The sequence below is a fragment of the Cloeon dipterum genome, chromosome 4 (genome assembly GCF_949628265.1).
Source record: "Cloeon dipterum chromosome 4, ieCloDipt1.1, whole genome shotgun sequence".
Lineage (NCBI taxonomy): Eukaryota > Metazoa > Arthropoda > Insecta > Ephemeroptera > Baetidae > Cloeon > Cloeon dipterum.
Genome location: NC_088789.1, coordinates 20,034,079 through 20,052,934, shown reverse-complemented (window position 1 = coordinate 20,052,934; position 18,856 = coordinate 20,034,079). Strand labels below are relative to the sequence as shown.

The following is an 18,856-nucleotide window of genomic DNA, read 5'->3' as shown; positions in this document are numbered from 1 at the left end:
CGTTTGAAAATATTTTAAATCTAAACATTAAATGGTTTTACAGAGTCTTGAAACTAAAACGACAAGGTCCTCGAAATATTTAACGAATTAAATATTTTTACTTACTACAAATACAATGTGTTTCACAAAAAACCCTTCAGTCTGAATCAGCGAATTATAAAATCCCAATTCACATTAGAAAAGCTTAACTTTTTTTCAATAAATAAATTCGAATTCTCTAACTTTAAATTTGGATTTTCACTAACATTTCAAACTTCTTGTTTTTCTATTTCACGTCACCTCCTTTCAAGGCTATGTGAGAATCCAGTCCCTTTCTTGTGCTCAACGAATGTGGTATTAGATGCTACAATAATAAACCCTTTTCGCAGATTGGATTGGTTTTCGCGTCGTCGTCGTGTTTGATTTGGATGATAGCTGGTGCCTGGATTGCATTGTAGGCCTGGCATCCCTTCGCAGACACGCCGCCGATTTTCCTGCTTTTCCTACCAGTGCGTGCGGCGGACGCGCCCTTTAGCCTTTTCCGCGCTAGGCCTGCGTCGTGGACGCAGACTGAATTTGAATACCAAGTAGTTGCTCTGTTCCAATAAATCACTTACGTATTTTGCAACTTCTTTTGTAACATCGCACGTTGCAAGCTGCCGTGTGCGAGCGAATATTTATAAAGTGTTCAGCCGGAATTCTTTTTCTCCCTCTTCCGCCGCAATTTTTTCCTCCGTGACTTCCCACTCGGAAAGAAAGTTTCGCAACTTTCTCTCTTCATCAAACTCTTTCAAGAGGGGAAGTGCTTAATGAGCAGGTTGACGTGTCAATTTTAGCTCGGCTGTTGACACTTTCGAATGTTGACTCAGGCTGAAAAATTCATCAGTGTTTATTTCGGCATTCATTTGATTAACTTTTCCAAATAATCATTTGCGTAATAAAATGCGCGGGTTGTTAATGATTTCGTGGAACCATTAACTACCATCCTCTTGGTTTTTTAAGGGAATTTCCACGCTCAAAAAATTATTACCAGAGAGACTTTTCTGCAGTAAAAGAATAATAGCCTCTGTGGCTTGTATCTTTTTTTCTTGAGCAGCAGGAACGGGCTGCCTCGGCAGTAGCAACTATAAAGGCTTTTATTTTTATTGCTTCAATTTATACGCTCCAATTAGAAAAACGAAAGCTCTAAAATTTTAGTTACAAATTACGCTCGAATAAAATGCAGTCTCTTTATTGATAAATTTAAACAGTCTTCCCTGCAGGGTTTGTAATTTTGTCTGTCCGTTTGTTTTTTTGTGAAAAACGGCAAGAAAATTCCGGTTTCTGTAAAAAGAAAAAATTGAACATTTTGGAATTTCTATAAAAAAGAAGAAAATGTGTACGCTTAAAAGTTTGTTAATTAAAAAGTGTTGATTTGTTTGAAGGTTTTAGGTTATTAAAGTAAAAATCAGTTAAAAAACTAGTTTAAGTGGATGAAACATTGATAGGATAAAATTACTAAAAGTTGTAAGAGCGACACATTTTAATAAATTTTTATTTTTAAACCGTCTTTAATAGGAAATAGTGTAACATTGTAAAAAAATACATCAATCCCTAAATTTTGACTAGGGCAAAATGGAATAAAAAAACCCGGTAAAAACCTCGTGCTAAAATGCTATTAATAGGTTATTTGTATTTTTCTAAGTGTTTTAGAATCTTAAATTTGTTTTAGAAATATTAAATTAAAAAATTTGAGCAACACGAAAATGTTTTCCAGATTTTTTTGATCCTGTTTTTATTATCCAAAAGCGTAGTAAATAGTCCGTAAAACACTGGTCGCAGTCTTTTCGTCAATTCCAAATTAAATTTTTTGTTCACCCTTTTGGCAAACCCTCTTGCTTCTCTGCTTGAAAAGCACACAGTCCGTGCTTGCCGAAAACATTGATCTGCAGTTTGGCTGAGCCTTACGTCAAAACGTGGCTCGTTCGCCGCCGGAATTCTGCCTCGCCATTTTTCTCCGCTAAGCCCGTTTTAGTGCTATTTTTTCGAATGACATATGGCCGCAAAACGAGAGCGACTCGCTCACTTAAAAACTTTCCATATTGTCAGTTGGGACGCGAGCAAGCGAATTTAGTGCCCTTTAAGAGTTTAATACGCGGCCATTCTCGTTTCGCACATGCAACCATGTTGTAACAAATGGGAAAAGGGGAATTTTGATTTTACGCGTGCTACGAGATGTGATAAAATGTATAGTATCGATCTGTTTGCATTGAATTATTTTAATGGAGACTGTCAAATAATGCATGTCTCGGCGAGTTTCTCCCTTTAAGACGTTTTTATTGTTGTTGCTGTAAGTATGAAAGTTGTGTATAAAATGCTAAATTTATACGCAGATATATGACAGTCTCATTCTTTTAGCGAGTGAGCTAAATTATTGTAATTTTGTTTACGCGCGGCGAAGGAGAAGATTTATCGCACGCGAAATACGCATTTGCTGTCCCCGCTATGGCAAGTAAAATGACTCGCTTTTATATCAGCCTCGTTTTCAAGTCTGCCACTGATAACTATAGGCTGGAAATTTTAGGCTGTTCTTTTTCATATATTCATATATTATAGCGGTCGGTTTGGTTTTCAAAGCGACATAGATGGTTGAATTGAAATATTTTGATAAGTATTTATAAAGGGTTGGATTCAATAATTCTAACGAGTAAATGACAATAGGCTGAGATTTTTTTTATACTTCAGCTGATGAAATTTTTAAACCCGGAGGAAGCATGCTTTGTATTAGTAGACCATTTTAGCTATTAAAATTGTAGCAGAAGAGTTGTTAGGGGTGGAAGATAAGCACTCCCTAAACCCTTCAACTGGCCAGGGGAGATCAAGAATAGTTCAAAAGTGTGCAGTTTTTGAAATTCTGACGGTTAAAAGTCGAGATTTGGAATTGATTATAGTTCTAAATATCAAAAGGAGGCTGAAAAAGTTTTTGTTTTTCAAGTTTTTATGAAGAATTTCTCGAAAACAAAAAAGAGCAATAAAACTCTTTACTCTCTTACAAAACTTCACTCATATGATGGAACAACATTTAGGCGTATTTTAAAAATTCCCAAATTCTAACAAGCCTATTTCCAAAATTGTAGAGAAACCAAAATTAATAGTAGTGAGGTTCTATGCAAAGTTATTACAAATTTAGTCTGCTTGACAGGTTGTGAAAAGCCAAACTGTTTATCGTCTGGAAGATCGTCTAATTCGGCAAATGCTGGCACTGACAGCCGACGGAAAAATGTTTACCCACAAAGCGGGCGCTGCTGAAAGGCAACTTCTCCGAGTGAGTGAGAGAGACAAAACCACATTCCGGGTCCGGGTGTGCTATTCACGAACCTCCCACCTCTTGCGTCACATTATATATGCATGTGTTCATTTGCGTGTGCAACGTGGCAAAAGGACCGGCGTCAAATTTAGCAAAGAGCACGCCACGTTTGCCGAGCGAAAATTGATATCATTAAATAATGCTTGGCTGAACTGAAAATCGGGAAAATCGCCAGGAAAATCACGCGAAATGAGAAAACATCAAGGAGTCGAATCGAAACTAAATAAATTCATATTTGTAATGTTACACTGTCCTTCTGGCCACAGCAGCCGCACGTTCGCCGACGGACTTTTTATTCGTATGCAAACGCGGTTAATGAGTTTGTACGCTGCACATAATGCTTTGCACCGGCTTGACTGTGAAAGCCAGCAAATCCGCCTCTGGAAATCGACTTGCAGGCTCTAGAGTAAAACTCGCCATTGAAGTTGAGCTGGATTCCTGCCAAAACGTTATCCAAGAGTAGAGTAATTCATATTTTGACGCAATTAAAAATGCAAATGTGCACGACCCAAGAATTTTTTGTTTAATTGTGAATAAAAAATTAACCTCTCTCTACTTTTGTAGAGTTATGACTCTGCAGACGCAGAAAGAAACGAACATTATTTAACAGCCAATCAGATTTCTTGATAATCTGGCTCAACAAATCACCGTGCCCACTAAATAGGCATTGTTAAATACAGTAATTGATTGTAAAATTGCCAAAATATTTTAGTAAACTAGCAGGAATTCTATTAATAATTTGCTTGTTTTCCTTAATCATTGCTGAAACACATATTTATATTTTACTACACAAACCAGATCGCTGGCCATATACTGCCTTTTGCGTGAAATTGCTATTAATTTTCCTCGCTTCTCTTATTACGTGCATAACTGATAACGCTGATAACTATGCAAAAATAGATAATTATAACACGTACGTTTTTGGATTGTTATTATACGTACAGAATGAAATTCATGCTGCTAATTTTCCATCAACTGCTGGCTTTTACATTCATAAATAGAGATGCAACACAGTTTTAAGCATGTACTTAATATTTCTGGACTGCCGTTAATGCTGCTGGTTAATTTAGTGCAAAACTAACACGGCACCAATTAACTTTGAATGTACATACTATACGTTGGCAAGAGCAATGCACATAATATCAATTAGGGCGGCGGCGCACGGCTGGCCACACCTGTATCGCTGCTGTTGCCGGGCTGCCGGGATGCTGGGCAAACCGCAATTTCGCGAGTATTTGCGCAAACGGTGCGTGCAGGCGTACGTTTCGGCGGTGGCACCACGTGCGCCAGAACAAGCAGCGTATCATGCAGTATGTATGCGCAATAATACAATAGGACCGGTGGCGGGACGGCCCACGGGGGTTGGAACTCATTAAATCAGAGAGACACACCGGCCCGAGTCGGAGTGCCGGTGATTATGGCCAAGTATAACAAATTGGCTCGGATAATTGAGGCAGCGGCGGCGGCGGCAACGCGCGGGCCAAGCACGCGGTAACCGGATTATCTGCCTCCGAGTGGAGCAATCCGCCTAAATCCTCTCGCCTTGCTTGCTGCTGCGCCGATTGCACGCCGTCAAAACCTTGTTAGGCCGAGACGAAACTTGATTTTCGCTCCCCAGGGCCAGACAATGAGGAATCGAGGGCTGGCATGATGAATTGCGCGTAATAAAGGAGATATTTGATTTAGTTCCGGCCCAGGTAGCAGTTCTGTTTCCATCTTCAACTCGTTCGCCGTGCGTCTCTCACGATAGATTAACTCTATTGTTGCTTAAAGTGAATAATTGAGAAAATAATTATCCGCGCTGTTTGCTCTCAATGATGTGTTGACGAATTTAGAATGAGCAGGCAGCACGTGCGGCATTGTTGTCGCACAGGTTGCATAAGTTTGATAAAGACAAGCAGTTGCATGTTTTGAAAGCAGCGCGAGAGTAAAAAATGTGAGAGAGAAAAATCGAAACAAAGTTCTCATAAACTTTTCTAATATACGTTTTGTTTAGAAAAATTTGTTATTCGAGGACTGTTCCGTCGCTGAACTTCCCTCCCTGTGCAAGAAGCACTTGTGGCAAATGTGCAGTAAATCGTGAATTAAATTTTTGTTTCGCGGCTCAGTGCAGGGAAATTGATCGTTTTTGCATAGCGTTGTTTGCCCCTTCTTGATAAATTACCCAATTATATTTCACTACTTATATATTTAGTTTGATATGAATTTTAGCAAAAAATATTACTTTCACTATTGTCTAGAAAAACTGAAAGTACGGACAATTTCGACTTCAGCAACTTTCTTTGATGAAACATCATCGGGCTCGATTTCCCCGTCTAAGCAGCGGCGGGAAATTATTCATTTACGAGCGCGGGGTCCTTTCATTATTTCGGAAAAGCCGTCACATCGGCCACAAAACTGGACGCGTTTATTAAATGACAAGCAGCCGCGCGCCGCGTGTGCTCATTGATTGCGTCAGCCCTTTAGCTGCTTGCCTCGCAAATTTTACGACGAGAGCCATTTTTTACGAGAGGCCGCGCCGAATAAGTGCGGCAAATAAGCTGATTCTCTCTCTGGCCGGCACAGTAGCGACTATATGGCAAACAAATTTTTACTGTTATGGTGGCTGATGCTGATGCGCCACTTCTTTTGCCCTTTTACGGCCGATGACCACCCTTTCTCCTTCTGTCACCCTGCACATGCCAAATGAACCGGAAAATATGTTTGTGCATAGGCCCGGAGCTAGAATTTCCGGGGCAAAAAGCCGGCCAGGTCCGAGCCGGATGCCTGGACTAATTCAATTATTTCATTCAATTAGTTCCGCTGCTGTTAAAACAGACAAAAAGTTTCGAGGCCCGGCTGCTTTCCCGCTCCGCCGGCCGGTCTGTCGAAAAAGGTTGTTTGTTTTTGGCCGCCTTTCGTAAGATAAGAGGTAGAGGGAAGCGGAAATTTCCTAACTAGATGACGCTGGTCCGCGCACAGTTGTCTTTTTTTATTTCTCTGGTTTAGCATCAAAGCTTTTCCCCTCTTATACAGGTTGAGATAAAGTAGATGAGAATTTCTAGCTCTTTGGGCGAAAACCTGTGATTTTCTTACTAAACATCCTAGCAGTTTCTTCTTTATAGTCGGACTTTAATTAAAAAAAGGTTCTCAGTACTGGGAAATTCATTTAATTGTATTTAATGCGACAACTCTTTTATTTCCTTACTGAAACGATTTTTCTAGACATTGCAAAAACAAGAATGAAAAATCTTGAGTTTAAAAAGCTCCGGAAAAAAACATACTTACATATATGAGAAAGCAATATTTCAACTTTGAATTGATTAGAAAAAGAAGACTGCGCAAAAAAACATGCGTTTAAAATATTTTAAGCGTATTTTTTGGTTTACCGATTATTAATTCTCATGTAGAGCACAGAATGCTACAATTAAATTAGAAAGTTTCATCAAGATGTGCTAAATATTACTAATTTTAAAATGATGGGGTTTCATATTTTTATGTTCAATATAATTAATACCAGGCTTCATCCTCGTTGAAGTGGTCACATTTTTCAAAAATTTCATATTTTTGTACGTCTGAAAATATTGTAAAAAAGGACGGCTATTTCTGGAATAAAAACACTGGACATTCGTTTGGTCAATCGCCGCAATTTTGTAAAACCCCGTCCTATCGTGACTTTTCAAACCGTAATATGAAACGTGGAAATTCCGTAAGAGACGGCACCAGCATTTCAGCTGCAGTGCAAATAAATCAGACTCATTCAAAGAGGAATTTTATTGTCTCTTGAAACTAACAAATAAATCTCGTTCAATTTTTCGGTCCAGCTACACGATCTGCTTGTCCTCGACCAAAGGGGATGAAAGAAAGGCCCGCAAGCACATTCATCTTCGCCCCAAGCAGCGGCTTTCTCTCGTTTTGTTTTCTTTCGTGTCTCCCGCCGACTTATTTTCAATAGAACCTCTGACAAAACAAGATACCACCGTAGATCCTGCTTGTGTGTTGAGGCTAGATCGCTGGATTCGAGTAGCATCGACCCAGAAAACGAGTGGAACACGATGCAGCTGTTTTTGGCACTGCGTTTAGGACTCCTTTCAGCCCCTGGCCAAGAAAGGGCAGTCGCGGTTGGCTGCCGATCGAGTCGCACCCCCGCGTTACGCGTACGTACAAAGCCGGTCCCTGATGCTTGATAAGTGATGGACGACGGATCCGTTAGGCTGGCTGAATATAGTCATCAGAAAAGAGGAAAATTAGAAAAAAGAGATACATTTTTTCATATTCTTAGTTCTCACAAATTTGATTTTTTTTTTAAATCCAATCCATTTGAATAATGTCATTTAATTTTTCATGTATTAATACAACTTCAAAGGGTTCGTAAATTTATGAAATAACTCTAAACTCGATGACTTCGGACAATTTACCGTATTTTGACACGTCAGGGTCACGTCAAGTTGAACCTTGAGGTTTGTAATTGACCTCAATTTAGTTACTCTTAAAATGATTAAGTAACTCAAACACGAAAATAGTGGTTCCGTTAACGTATAAATGCCATTGTTTGACCATGAACCTAAAATAAATCGAATTTAAAAAAAAGGTCGTGAAAGGTGACATGGAACTTTGACCTGCGTATGTTGGGAGGTTATTCAGGATAAAAAATTAAGTTGGATGGTTAAAATTGACTTGGGAGTGCTTTTTACGGTTTTTCAGATTAATAAAATTGGAAATTATTTAAAAGTTACAATTAAAAATGCTGAAAATGATCCGTAATGACCTTTGGCCTTGACCAATCACCTTAAAATTAGTGTTCATCATTTCTGGCTTCACAAGAGGAATGCAATGCGTATATTTAATTTATTATGTCGGACCATAAGAAGCTATGAGATATTGAGTTTTAAAAATTTTCAAAAATGAGTCGTGAAACCTACACAAAATTTAAACGAAGAAAATGCTTCAAATTGTACACATTGAATACATCTTGACACAAGAAGAGTTTGATTGTAATTAAATTTTCTACTGAATTCTATAACTTAAAATGATTTTAAAGCCCCGCAGGCAGAAATCATGAATGAAACGCAGAATAAATAACCTGATTTGAAATACATTTAAAAAATATCTATAAAACCAGAAGTCAGAGCGACTAAAATCGGCAAGCCTTCTGATCGAATCTTGTTCCTTTTTTCAGGCGAGAGTGCTGGAGCTCGGCGCGTCGACGGGGCACCAATAAAATGAAAAGGAGAAAGAAAGGAACGGAAACTGGCGTCGTTTTTTTGTGCACGTAAAGGCACCGGATATTTGCAGCAGCAACAAATACTGCGAGAGCCTTTGTACCGCGGAGACGACGAAATTTATCGATAAGTGTTTCACATGAGCGCAAACTCACGCTGCTAGCCGCTCAATGGACACTTTCGACCATTGATGAATTGCCTTCTCGCCGACAAACTCTCCAGATCGGTCTTTGTTAGCGAAACAGACGACGCCGGAGAAAAAAATGTATATTGCTGAGTTTTTGCTAATGTTGTGCTCAGTCTAGTGACAAAGAGAAGACGGGAGTTCGCCAATTGATTTAGCCGCCCTTGCTAGATGCCAAACGCTACCAACAGGAAGCCACGGCAAAACTTTCACAAAGCGCTTCCTCCTCACCATTTTACAGAAAAGCTTATTGTGGGTTACCAAGGAGTGGTTGAAAATAACTTTTTTATATAACTTCAGGTGATCTGTCTATTCCTGTTTGGTCTGAATCCAACGGAAGCATACAAATTTATTAAAATGTTGAAAAGTATTTTTTGCATGTTTGGCCGAGAAAGCGCGTTTATAACAATAAAAATAGCTTCAATTTTTCATAATTGATTTACAGTTAGTTATTGTCTTTGGAAGATTTTGAAATCAATGAACGTATGTAAATTAATCATTTTGTATTTTTGGAATTATCAAAAACAGCTGGAAAAATTTGGCAAATTTAATAAAAAAAAGAGATCAATGAGTTTTTTGTCTTGCAAAATAACAACAAGGATTTTTTTATTTTTCTTGTAACGTAAAAAACACATTAATACTCTTTGAGGGGTGGATAATCAATTCCAACCCCAAAACAGCATTAATAATTGTTAAAAAATTCAACAATCGATGGATATTGTCACATCTGCTTGAAATCAGGTCGAAAATCCAAAAATGAAAATTTTTCTATGTTTTGGTGCGTCCTATGAGCCATGTTTTTTTTTATCTTATTTCACTGCGAAATTAAAAATTATACCCACATAAATTTTTCTATTGATATAATATTCAATTTGGAACATTTCATGTATGTGCATTTTGAGTCTAAAAAATAGGGCGTTCGATTTCTGATGGTGATTTTAAGATATCAGCCAAAATTAGTGACTTTGATCTTTGACTTATGACCATGACTCTAATCACCAATTTGTTGCCTACTTAATGAGCTTTCAATTGGCATCAAGTTTCTCTCATTTTGCACTTTCTGAAAAATGCTGCTATGTGATTTTCTGGTATATAGACATCCGTATGACATCAATAAACGATTATGGTAATCTCTTCCTAGCAATTTTAAATAGCACAACTAGGGGGGAGGTCCAATAGTAAGTGTATCTGTTTAAAATACACAATAAACCAGCATGGTTAGAGATAAGCTATTTCCGGATATTTCTGTTTATCATCTAGCTGTCCGTCCACCAGCCAAATCCTTGATATATAATCCTGCTAATTCCCCATCTCTGAATGGCTCTCTTATTAATGCGCCAGAATAAATGAACTCCAAAAGGGCAACATTGATGAGCTGGTTTTAAATCATGGGTGATTTCGGCCTTTAATTTAAATCGAAATGATCGAAACTTTGTCACTGGACCATTCAATGCCATTTCACTCAACGCTCCCAGCCTTTTTCCTAAAACAGAGCATTTCCGCTCGAATTTTCGGATTTCGGTTAAACACCCGAGCCGGACCGAGAGTGCTTGATGCATTATTTGTCACCAAAAGGCTGAGAGAACAGCAATAGAGCCGGAGAGCGATTGCTCTAATCTGAAAAGCAAATGAGCGTTGGTGCTCCTTCTGGAGGCTGGCCAGCCGGCCGCACGTCCACGCGTGATTAATGAATTAACCCGCACCGAATTGAAACAGCCGCTGCGCTGCAATCGATTGTGTTGCAAGTGCTGCCCAATTGTACGGAGAGGAGATAAATGTACGCGTATGTATGTATAATTGTTGGAGTGGATTGGCTTGTTTCTCTCCGTAAACAGCGCGGCGAAAGAGAGACACGGGCCAGCTCCTGCTCTTGTTTGTTTGTGCCGGCGGCTCGCGCGTATTGTGCTAGTTTGCTTAATGCTGTTTCGGCCAGGCTATTTGCATACTCGGCGTAATTATGGAAATGGGAACCTATCCGCGCTGAAGAGCAGGTCGCCTGGAAAAAGGCGAAGAACTTGCTGCTGCTTTTCAGCCTGTTTACACGAAATGAGCGTGCCTGTTGATGTGGCCAAACTTTTAATGCACGTGCAGCTCGCGCGATTCCAAACTTTTCTTGTTTGTTTTGCATGGAGCAAATAATGAGAAATCAGCACAAAAGTAGGTTATTTTGCTGCTGCTGCTGCTGCACGTGTTGAGCGTGGATTTGACGCTGGAACAAAGTTATCAGCAGCCAACTAACAACTAACACGGAAGAACAATCGATTTTCAGCCCTGATCGCTAATCCTTTTTGTTAAAATGGTGATAAAGCCAACTGAAAAGCGCTGTTGCATTCAGAAGAGCTAATGAGCAGGAGCTAAAAAAAGTATTTCAAAAATAAATATAAAATGAGAGAAAAGTTTTCAAAAATAAAAATGGTTGTTCGGTTCTACTGATTTTACAATGGCTTCTCCCACAAGCGAACAAACAGGCATGGAAGGCTAACAAATTTGGTACGACAGAGAGTTTATTTTACAATTTTTCAATTTGTTAGCCTTCCATGCCTGTTTGTTCGCTTGTGGGAGAAGCCATTATAAAATCAGTAAAATTAAATACACCCACATGTTTTCCCTTTTATTTAAGATTAAATATATTTTGTGTTAAAATGGAGCTAAAATTCAATTATGACCGGAATGGAAATTTATGGAATAAAGACTAACAACATCTTCTATTTGAATGTGTGTATTATCAACCACAGTGAACACAGAATAGTTTTAATTCTGTCGCATTTCTCGATTCCAACTTAAATTTGATCGAAGGCTGCGATGAATTGGAGCTTTGGTCTTAATTTTGTCTCTTTTCGCGCCGACTCATTAGCAAACAATAACAAGCAGAGGCCATAATTCACTGTGAGAGCAGACGTGGCTGACGGGCACGCTGCTCCCCCTCATTCTTTCCGTTTTTTTGTGACCCATATACATTTCTCGCGCACTGTGTGTCCGCCTGGGCGTCGGCGTCGTCTGCCGCTGGCTGCTGTTTAGGCTAATGCGAGTTTTATAAGGAAAGCGGCGGCATTTTTCCTTTCCATTTCCGCACACACACACACACACCTTTCTTGCTGGCGAGAGTGAGAGTGTTGATAATGGCAAAAACGCCGGCCAAATGGAGATTCTATCGACAGTTTTTGCGCCCAGGCAGAGAAAGACGTGAATGGAATAACGAATGGCGCTGCACAAAAAGCGGAGCGTTTGACGCGCGCAAAATGCGATTGCCAGAGCGAGAAAGTAATGACTTCATTTCTGTGCAAGAGGTCCGCTTCTTTTCGGCCTTCAACAAAGGCTCGCGCGGGGTTATTAATTTTTACGGCCTCGGGAGGAAGACACGAGGAGCCTCGATGTGCGTCCGAAACTCATTATTCGCACCTTCTTTTGATCTCCCTGAGACGTGAAAAATCTCTCGGCTTGCAGGCAGATTAATGTACCAAAGGGCGAATCACATTACTTTTCTTATTAAAAATTTTGGACCCGCTCCTCACACACTTTCACGCTCGACTGACATTCCAACGAGAGATTTCCTTCACAGAGGCAAGTGGGCGATGCGTAATTGAAATAAAAGTTCTGGCGTTACACCACGAATTTCATTCAGGTAAAATGGAGATTGTTAAAAGAATTTTTGAAGTCAGAAATAATATGGGTGTAGAGAATGTGCAAAAATGATCGATTAATGCTCAAAGTATTCGATAATTTCAATTTAGGCTCTTAGCACAAAATAATCTGTTTAAAAATCGATTTTGAGGAGAATTTTTGGTCTCTAAACATTAAACATTACATATTTGTTTTATTCATTTGTTAGTCAGCAAAATAGCCATGTGCTTCGGTTGATTCGGTTCCATTTACATAAAATAGTAATACTATTTATATTTACATATAATTGATTTCCATCAGTTAATAATTTGAAATTTCAGCAGTTTTTTATTTTGAATAACACGTCCATCGGATTGTCTGTGAAAGAGGTAAAGTGGGAAATTTGAAAAAGTTTCCCGTATAGGCGTGAAACGTGTGGCAAAGTGCGAGAATTTCGTAAAATTTAATATTTTACTGAGATTTTTAGTGAAACTCCTGATTAAATTACCGATTATTTGATTTTGCAGTTATAAAAGAATTCAAGTGCGTTTAAGAAGAAATTTAAGAAGCAATATTCTCAATCTACCATTAATCATTACTTCCTTCCAAATGTTGTTCCTACATAATTGTATCATTACTTTATGGATGTGTGCTGATTTGGGGCAGAGTTGCCCTGTCAGCGCATAATAAACTTAATTTTGAAACTAAAAGTTTTTAAAATGCGTTAAAATGCGTTAAAATGTAAAAAAATTCTTGCTCATTTGATTGTCCGAACATAATCGCGGTGGCCACAGAAAAAAACAGTTGATTAAAACTAGTTTGCACGTCCCTACAAATAAACATTTGACGTCCTTAATTTTAATTTCAAGATTCTTTTCGAACTTTAAATTAAAACACAAGCTCACTTCAGCAATATTTTGCTTTTCCCTTAAATGAAATACATATGTTCCTTCAATTCAATTAGAACAACTCTTTTCTGCCTACACTGAAAAATAAATCTTGGAGAAATTTATATTTATATATAACACACAAAGACTCTCAATGGTTAAAATGAATTCTCACTTAAAACACAAGACATATGAAATTTCCTCAGCCAGCGGTGCGTTTTATATTCAGTTGGGTGACTTGAGAAATGAGTTATTCGAACGTGAGATAAGCGAGCGACACACTGCCGGCGTATGAAAAATGAAAATAACTGGAAAAAGCAGCGTCATTTATCACGCAGACCGGCCGGCCGGCGTGTGTGTGTGTGCGACTTGAAAAGTAACGACCGCAAATATAATGATAAATAATGCATTAGTGCTGATACAGTTGCGCGCCGAGCTTGTTATTTTTTATGAAGGCAGCGCAGGCAGCGGCGCCTGGGGGGGTTCGCGCGGTGTGTCGTAATCGGCGCCTTAAGGATTTCGGCACAAGCCATCGGCCAAATCTCGCGCACGCTGAGACCGGGGAAATTGGAAAGGGAGGCTTTAAAGCCGCAAAACCAGACGCCAGACGCTATAAGATAGTCCTGTAATAAAAAGAAAGTGGCTCCAACCTGAAATGCAAAACAAGCTGGGAATACATACCTGACTGTGCCAAAGGATAGCTGTTCTTTATATTTGAAATGGTTTACTATTTTTTGACCGTACTGACAAGGGGAGCGCAAATTATGGTGTCTTTTCACTACCTTTAAAAGATGGTAATTTAACAAAAAAGAGTTTACTTTGCTAGATCAACGCCTCCGTAGTTTGAGAGCCTCACAATTTTAAGAAATTTCAGAGTAAATAATAATTTTTTGAAAAGTAGTCAAATTTCAATTGACTTAACATTTTTGGAATCACTGAGATGAATCAAATATTGTGTTATTTTCATAATCTTAGAAATTTTCTTGATTTATGAAAAAAAAGTGTTCTCGTAAAATCGTGTGCAGAAATTGAACGGCTTGGAGTTGAGCAGGATCTGCAAGCCAATTTGGGAGAATTATCGTTTTCTGTTTGGAGCATAACGACCAAAAAATGAAAATGAAAGAACCAAAATTTGGCTTGCAAATCAAAACAAAATCTGCACTCTACAAGGCAGCGAGCAAGTTGGGCGAGATATCGCGCCTTGTATCAGCTGGTAAATAACTCTCGGACGCGCAGAGCGACACGGTCGGCCGTTTCTCTTTTTTTGGCATCTGTGCGCAGAACTCACGTCCTTTCACGCAGAGAGACTCGGCCGGAATGTTGACAAGGGTCCGTTTCCATCTTTTCTTTGCTGCCACCGACCACGCGCGGCACGGCCAGATGAAACCGACCGATTGCGCCGCCCGCGAGAGAAAGATAGCTAGCTGGCCCACTAGACTACATGACGAGCATGCATGTTTTTTAGCTGCCGTCTCTTCCCTCCCTTTCTAAGTATCCAATTAATCAAGCGGCACGCGACAAATTGAGCCTAAATAACCCCCGCGTTCACTTAGCCCGGCCAACTGCGCCTCCGCTAATGGGCTGACCCGATGACGCAATTATTCATAATGTCCGAACGCCCACGTTTTTGGTCTCCTTGCGAAAAGGAGGAAGACTTTGGGGAAAATTTGAGTCATTATAGATTTTCTCTCAGGGTGCAAAGTTAGAAACGCTAGAATTAGACTTAAGAAATAAATTGACGCGATTATCAAAAGAAAAATTGTTTAAATCAGCGATAGAATATTTCTAAAAATCGACTTTCTGCTATCATTTCTGGTTTTCCTTGAGAAGTAAATATGTGAGCAATAAAATAATGGTATAATTGTTTTTCATTTCCCTCTCAAGAATGCAATCTGACTCGAGTGAAATTTTTCTCTCAGGAATAAAAAACATTGCAAACTTTACATGAATTTTTAAAAACTATTTAATAATTTTCCCGGCAGAAAACTCACACGTTAAATTAATCAGCATCGTTAACCATTTGTTAAGTCTTAGTAAGCTAACAGAGAATTAGGGCTTCAGATTCAAAGATTTTAAATATTATTTCTTTAAATTACGTGATTCGTGCCCATTTGCTACCTAAAAGTGTATCAGACGCACAGAAATGTAGTCGATCGTCATAAATTCCTTATTCGTTTGTTTCAGAAGCCACTGTAAAAAAGCGCATTCACCGTTTTGTGAGTTTTTGACACTTTTAATGCTGATTTAAAAAATATTTTCTATTGTAGTGCAGATAGGAAATTCTCTAAGTCACTTCATAGTGAAATACTCGGTTCTTGGGTATCCTAAACTCATTCAAATTGTGTCATCTCGTCATCTATCAACGGCTTTTAAACGATTTTTTTCAAGGAGCCTAAATTTTGTTAAAACGAAGCTAAAACTTCTATTTTACCCGCAAGTGAAATAATGGCAGCATGATGTTTAAGACGTTGAAAAATGGAAAAATAAATCTCTAGATGGATGAAAGAGGAATTTTTCCAATTTTTCTTGTCAGTGATGTTGAAATCATTTAAATATCATATTTTGCGTATTACCAATCGAGAGATATATTTTTCTATTTAATTGAGCCAATTCTTATTAACAGTTAGCTATTTTTAGTGATTTAAGGATACGGTTTAAATCATTTTCCTTACTTCCTGATGAACAAAACCATTTATATAAAAGAGGAAATCTCCATTTCCCTCCTTCCTGCAATAAAATCGGCATGCTGAGATTTGATTTACGAGAGAGAAAATATTCCGTTTTTTCTACCTCTACCTCTAGCATGGATATTTGATATTGCACTCACCCAGGACTCCAAGGCGAAAGTTGAACGTGACGACGATCACCCTGCCGGCGGCTGCCAAGATGGTGCCGTCGTAGGCGCTGCCTGCGTTCCACTCGAAGGACTCGCCGTGCACCCAGACGAGCACCGCGTACGGCGCGTCTACGCCTTGCAAACCTGCAACAATCACGACGCCGCGTTTTAATACATTATTCCGAGCCGCCGGATGCGAAGAGCAAGAGACAGCGTGTGCAATTAGAAAGGGCGCGGGCGGGATTGAGAAGAGAGAGAGAGACAGCGAGAGAGACAGCGCGCGGCGGTTTTCGTTTTAATATATATGGGGCGGCTGTCATCGGAGCGCAGGCTGTCTGTTCATTAGTTCTTTGCGGTCTCGGCAGTAAATCCCCATTTCTGTCCGTGGTTGTGCTCGCATGTGGGTGCCCGCCGTCTAATTATCGCGCCGCTGATGGCTGCGTTCGCGAGATTGAGCAAAATCGGTCTCGTTTTGCGCGACACTGACGCCCACGTCTAGATTCGTTAAATCCAATTTTTCGAGGCTTTTAGCCCGTCTCCTCGTTTTGGACACAAAATCGATGTGAATGTCCCGTCACATTAAATATAAAATATTCTCATTTCTAGGGTTGGGAATTTTAGACGATTTTACCAACGAAATGCATCTTGGGCCTCCTTTTTAGACGGATATGAAGACAATTAGACTGTTTTAACACATTTTTTAATGCCCATAAAATCTTTCCTTTTCTATCATTTTTAGAAAGGAAAGGATTAAAAAATAATCTTTTTAATTAAATGATTTGAAATCCAACTGAAGAACTTTTGTAACACTAACATTACCATTTTGTTAGTTTTTAAGATGTTTGTATGGCTTGAAAAATGACTTGTCCTGGAATAGGCAGCTGTATATGGTTTAAAGCTAGGCCCGAAAGTCTTAAAATTGCGTGATTCGTGCTCATTTGGTATTAAAAAGTAAATCAAATACGCATAGAAAAAACAGCCAATTTTCTAATATTTCCAACCCATTCTCATATCACTAACATAAAGATGAAATTTGCTGCTGGATTTGATCAGTCGCAAGTTGTAAAAGCCAAAAATTTAATCAGCTTAAACATTTGTTGGCCGGGAGGCTGAACGAACGAATGTTTCCACATTTCTCAGCTGCCTTAATAGCATCTGGGGGCAGGGAAAAAGGGATAAAACGAATTCAGCGGGAAGAAACTTGTGCCGTTCCGAGTAGAAAAGGGGTGCAATCAAATAAATTTCCTTCGAGAGGGCGGCAAGACAACGGGGCATCAAAATGTAATGCTCCTGCTGCCCGGACCCCGGCGGCTCTCGCACAAATAAACATTCTTATGCCGCCGCTCGCCGTCCCTTTTTCTCTTTCTCTCCTTTTCTTTCCGATACAGCATTCCAGCTTTCCTTCAGTCCCTGGCTTGGCTTCTTGCTCCAGCAAGAGAGGCAACAGGACCATTTGGAATGCCGTTCTGAAATTTACACGTATGGCGAGGCGCCACGAAAAAGTCCATAAAGTGTGGTAGTCTGAACTTTGCGCCAAGAGGTTTCATATTTTTGTCTCGTTTTGGAAATCATTCAATTGCTTTTCCTCAATTAAAAATAACATGCAAAAATGTTAGGCACCAAAATCAATATGAATATGATTATAGAATGATAGAAATAAAACGATGTTTCAAGAAATATTGGTTACAAATTCCGTAAATTTGGAAATTCTTTATTTTACAGGACGCCAGACAGCCGGACGTTTTATTTTTACGCAAGTCAAATAAAACCTTTTTACGCCTAGAATGTACAGAAACGGAATTTCTTATGAGACTACAGCGCAAGTATTCAAAAATTTTAAATGAACGGTGTTCCCATCTTTTTGCGGCTTCAAACACTAAAAGGACTCCCCTCAGATGAAAGCTTTTTAAATTGTTGACTACCTTTTTCTCTAATGGAATACTAAAAGGACAGTTCATTAACATCACATTAGGTATAATTTGGGATCCTCCAAAATTTCATACGAAACGAATAATGTTAAATTAAAAATTAATTACAAGAGTACACCTATATTGCTCTTCATTACAGGTTTAAATTAAAATTGAGATGAATTTTCTTTGAAGGCTTTCATGTGGACGGAGATCTCTTCAGTGATAAAATTGTTAGCCAGCTATGTTGCTTTTGTTTTGTCCGCAACGCATGCACTGCACGTTATTTGTGTCTCTTTCACCTCGCTAGCTCGCTCGCTCGCAAACACACTTTTAATTAAACTTTGCGCGCGAGGCCGTTGCTCGCTTGTGCCGCATTATTTATAAATTCGAAAGAGCTGGCGGTGGTATGTGTGTTTGCGAGTTGTCGCCGGAACTTGCATATTGCATCAGATTCTTTGCACCTCAGACGAGTGGCTAATTAGCAAACTCCTGTCGGCTCTCGCCTTTGGCTCCAAAAAGTGGCGCTAATTTGCATTCGGCATTAGTGAAGGTGAATATATGCAAATCGGCGCCGGCGGCGCAGTTCTCAAAGCTTGTAAAGCTGCAAATGAGCTGTTTGGCGAACAGTGTATGTTGTTTCATCATGGAGCACAGGTTAAAAAAAACAGTATAATCAAACTAGTGCACTGAGAATGATGAAGGGTTATCTGATGAAAATTCGAATGAAATAATATTATAAAAATGGGTATTTAAATTGATATGGGGTTTTATTGCAGAAGGGAATTTTTTAATAAAAACCAATTTGCATATTTTTAATTATTGCAAATTGTGAAATATTTTAAGCTATTCTAGAAGATCTATTTTTCAACTGGCTGATTTTTAGCAATCATTTTAACAAAACCACTATTTTTTA

At 39.0% G+C, this 18,856-nt stretch overlaps 1 protein-coding gene across 2 annotated transcripts in view; it reads right to left on the bottom strand.

Moving 5' to 3' along the window:
• The window catches only part of LOC135942068 (neuroligin-4, X-linked-like), a 193,652-nt gene that overhangs the window by 33,357 nt on the left and 141,439 nt on the right, over window positions 1–18,856 (bottom strand). For both annotated transcript variants that reach the window (XM_065487982.1, XM_065487983.1), the window contains exon 5: window positions 16,025–16,177. In XM_065487982.1, the coding sequence (XP_065344054.1) occupies window positions 16,025–16,177 (153 nt within the window). The remainder of the gene's footprint in view (window positions 1–16,024; window positions 16,178–18,856) is intronic.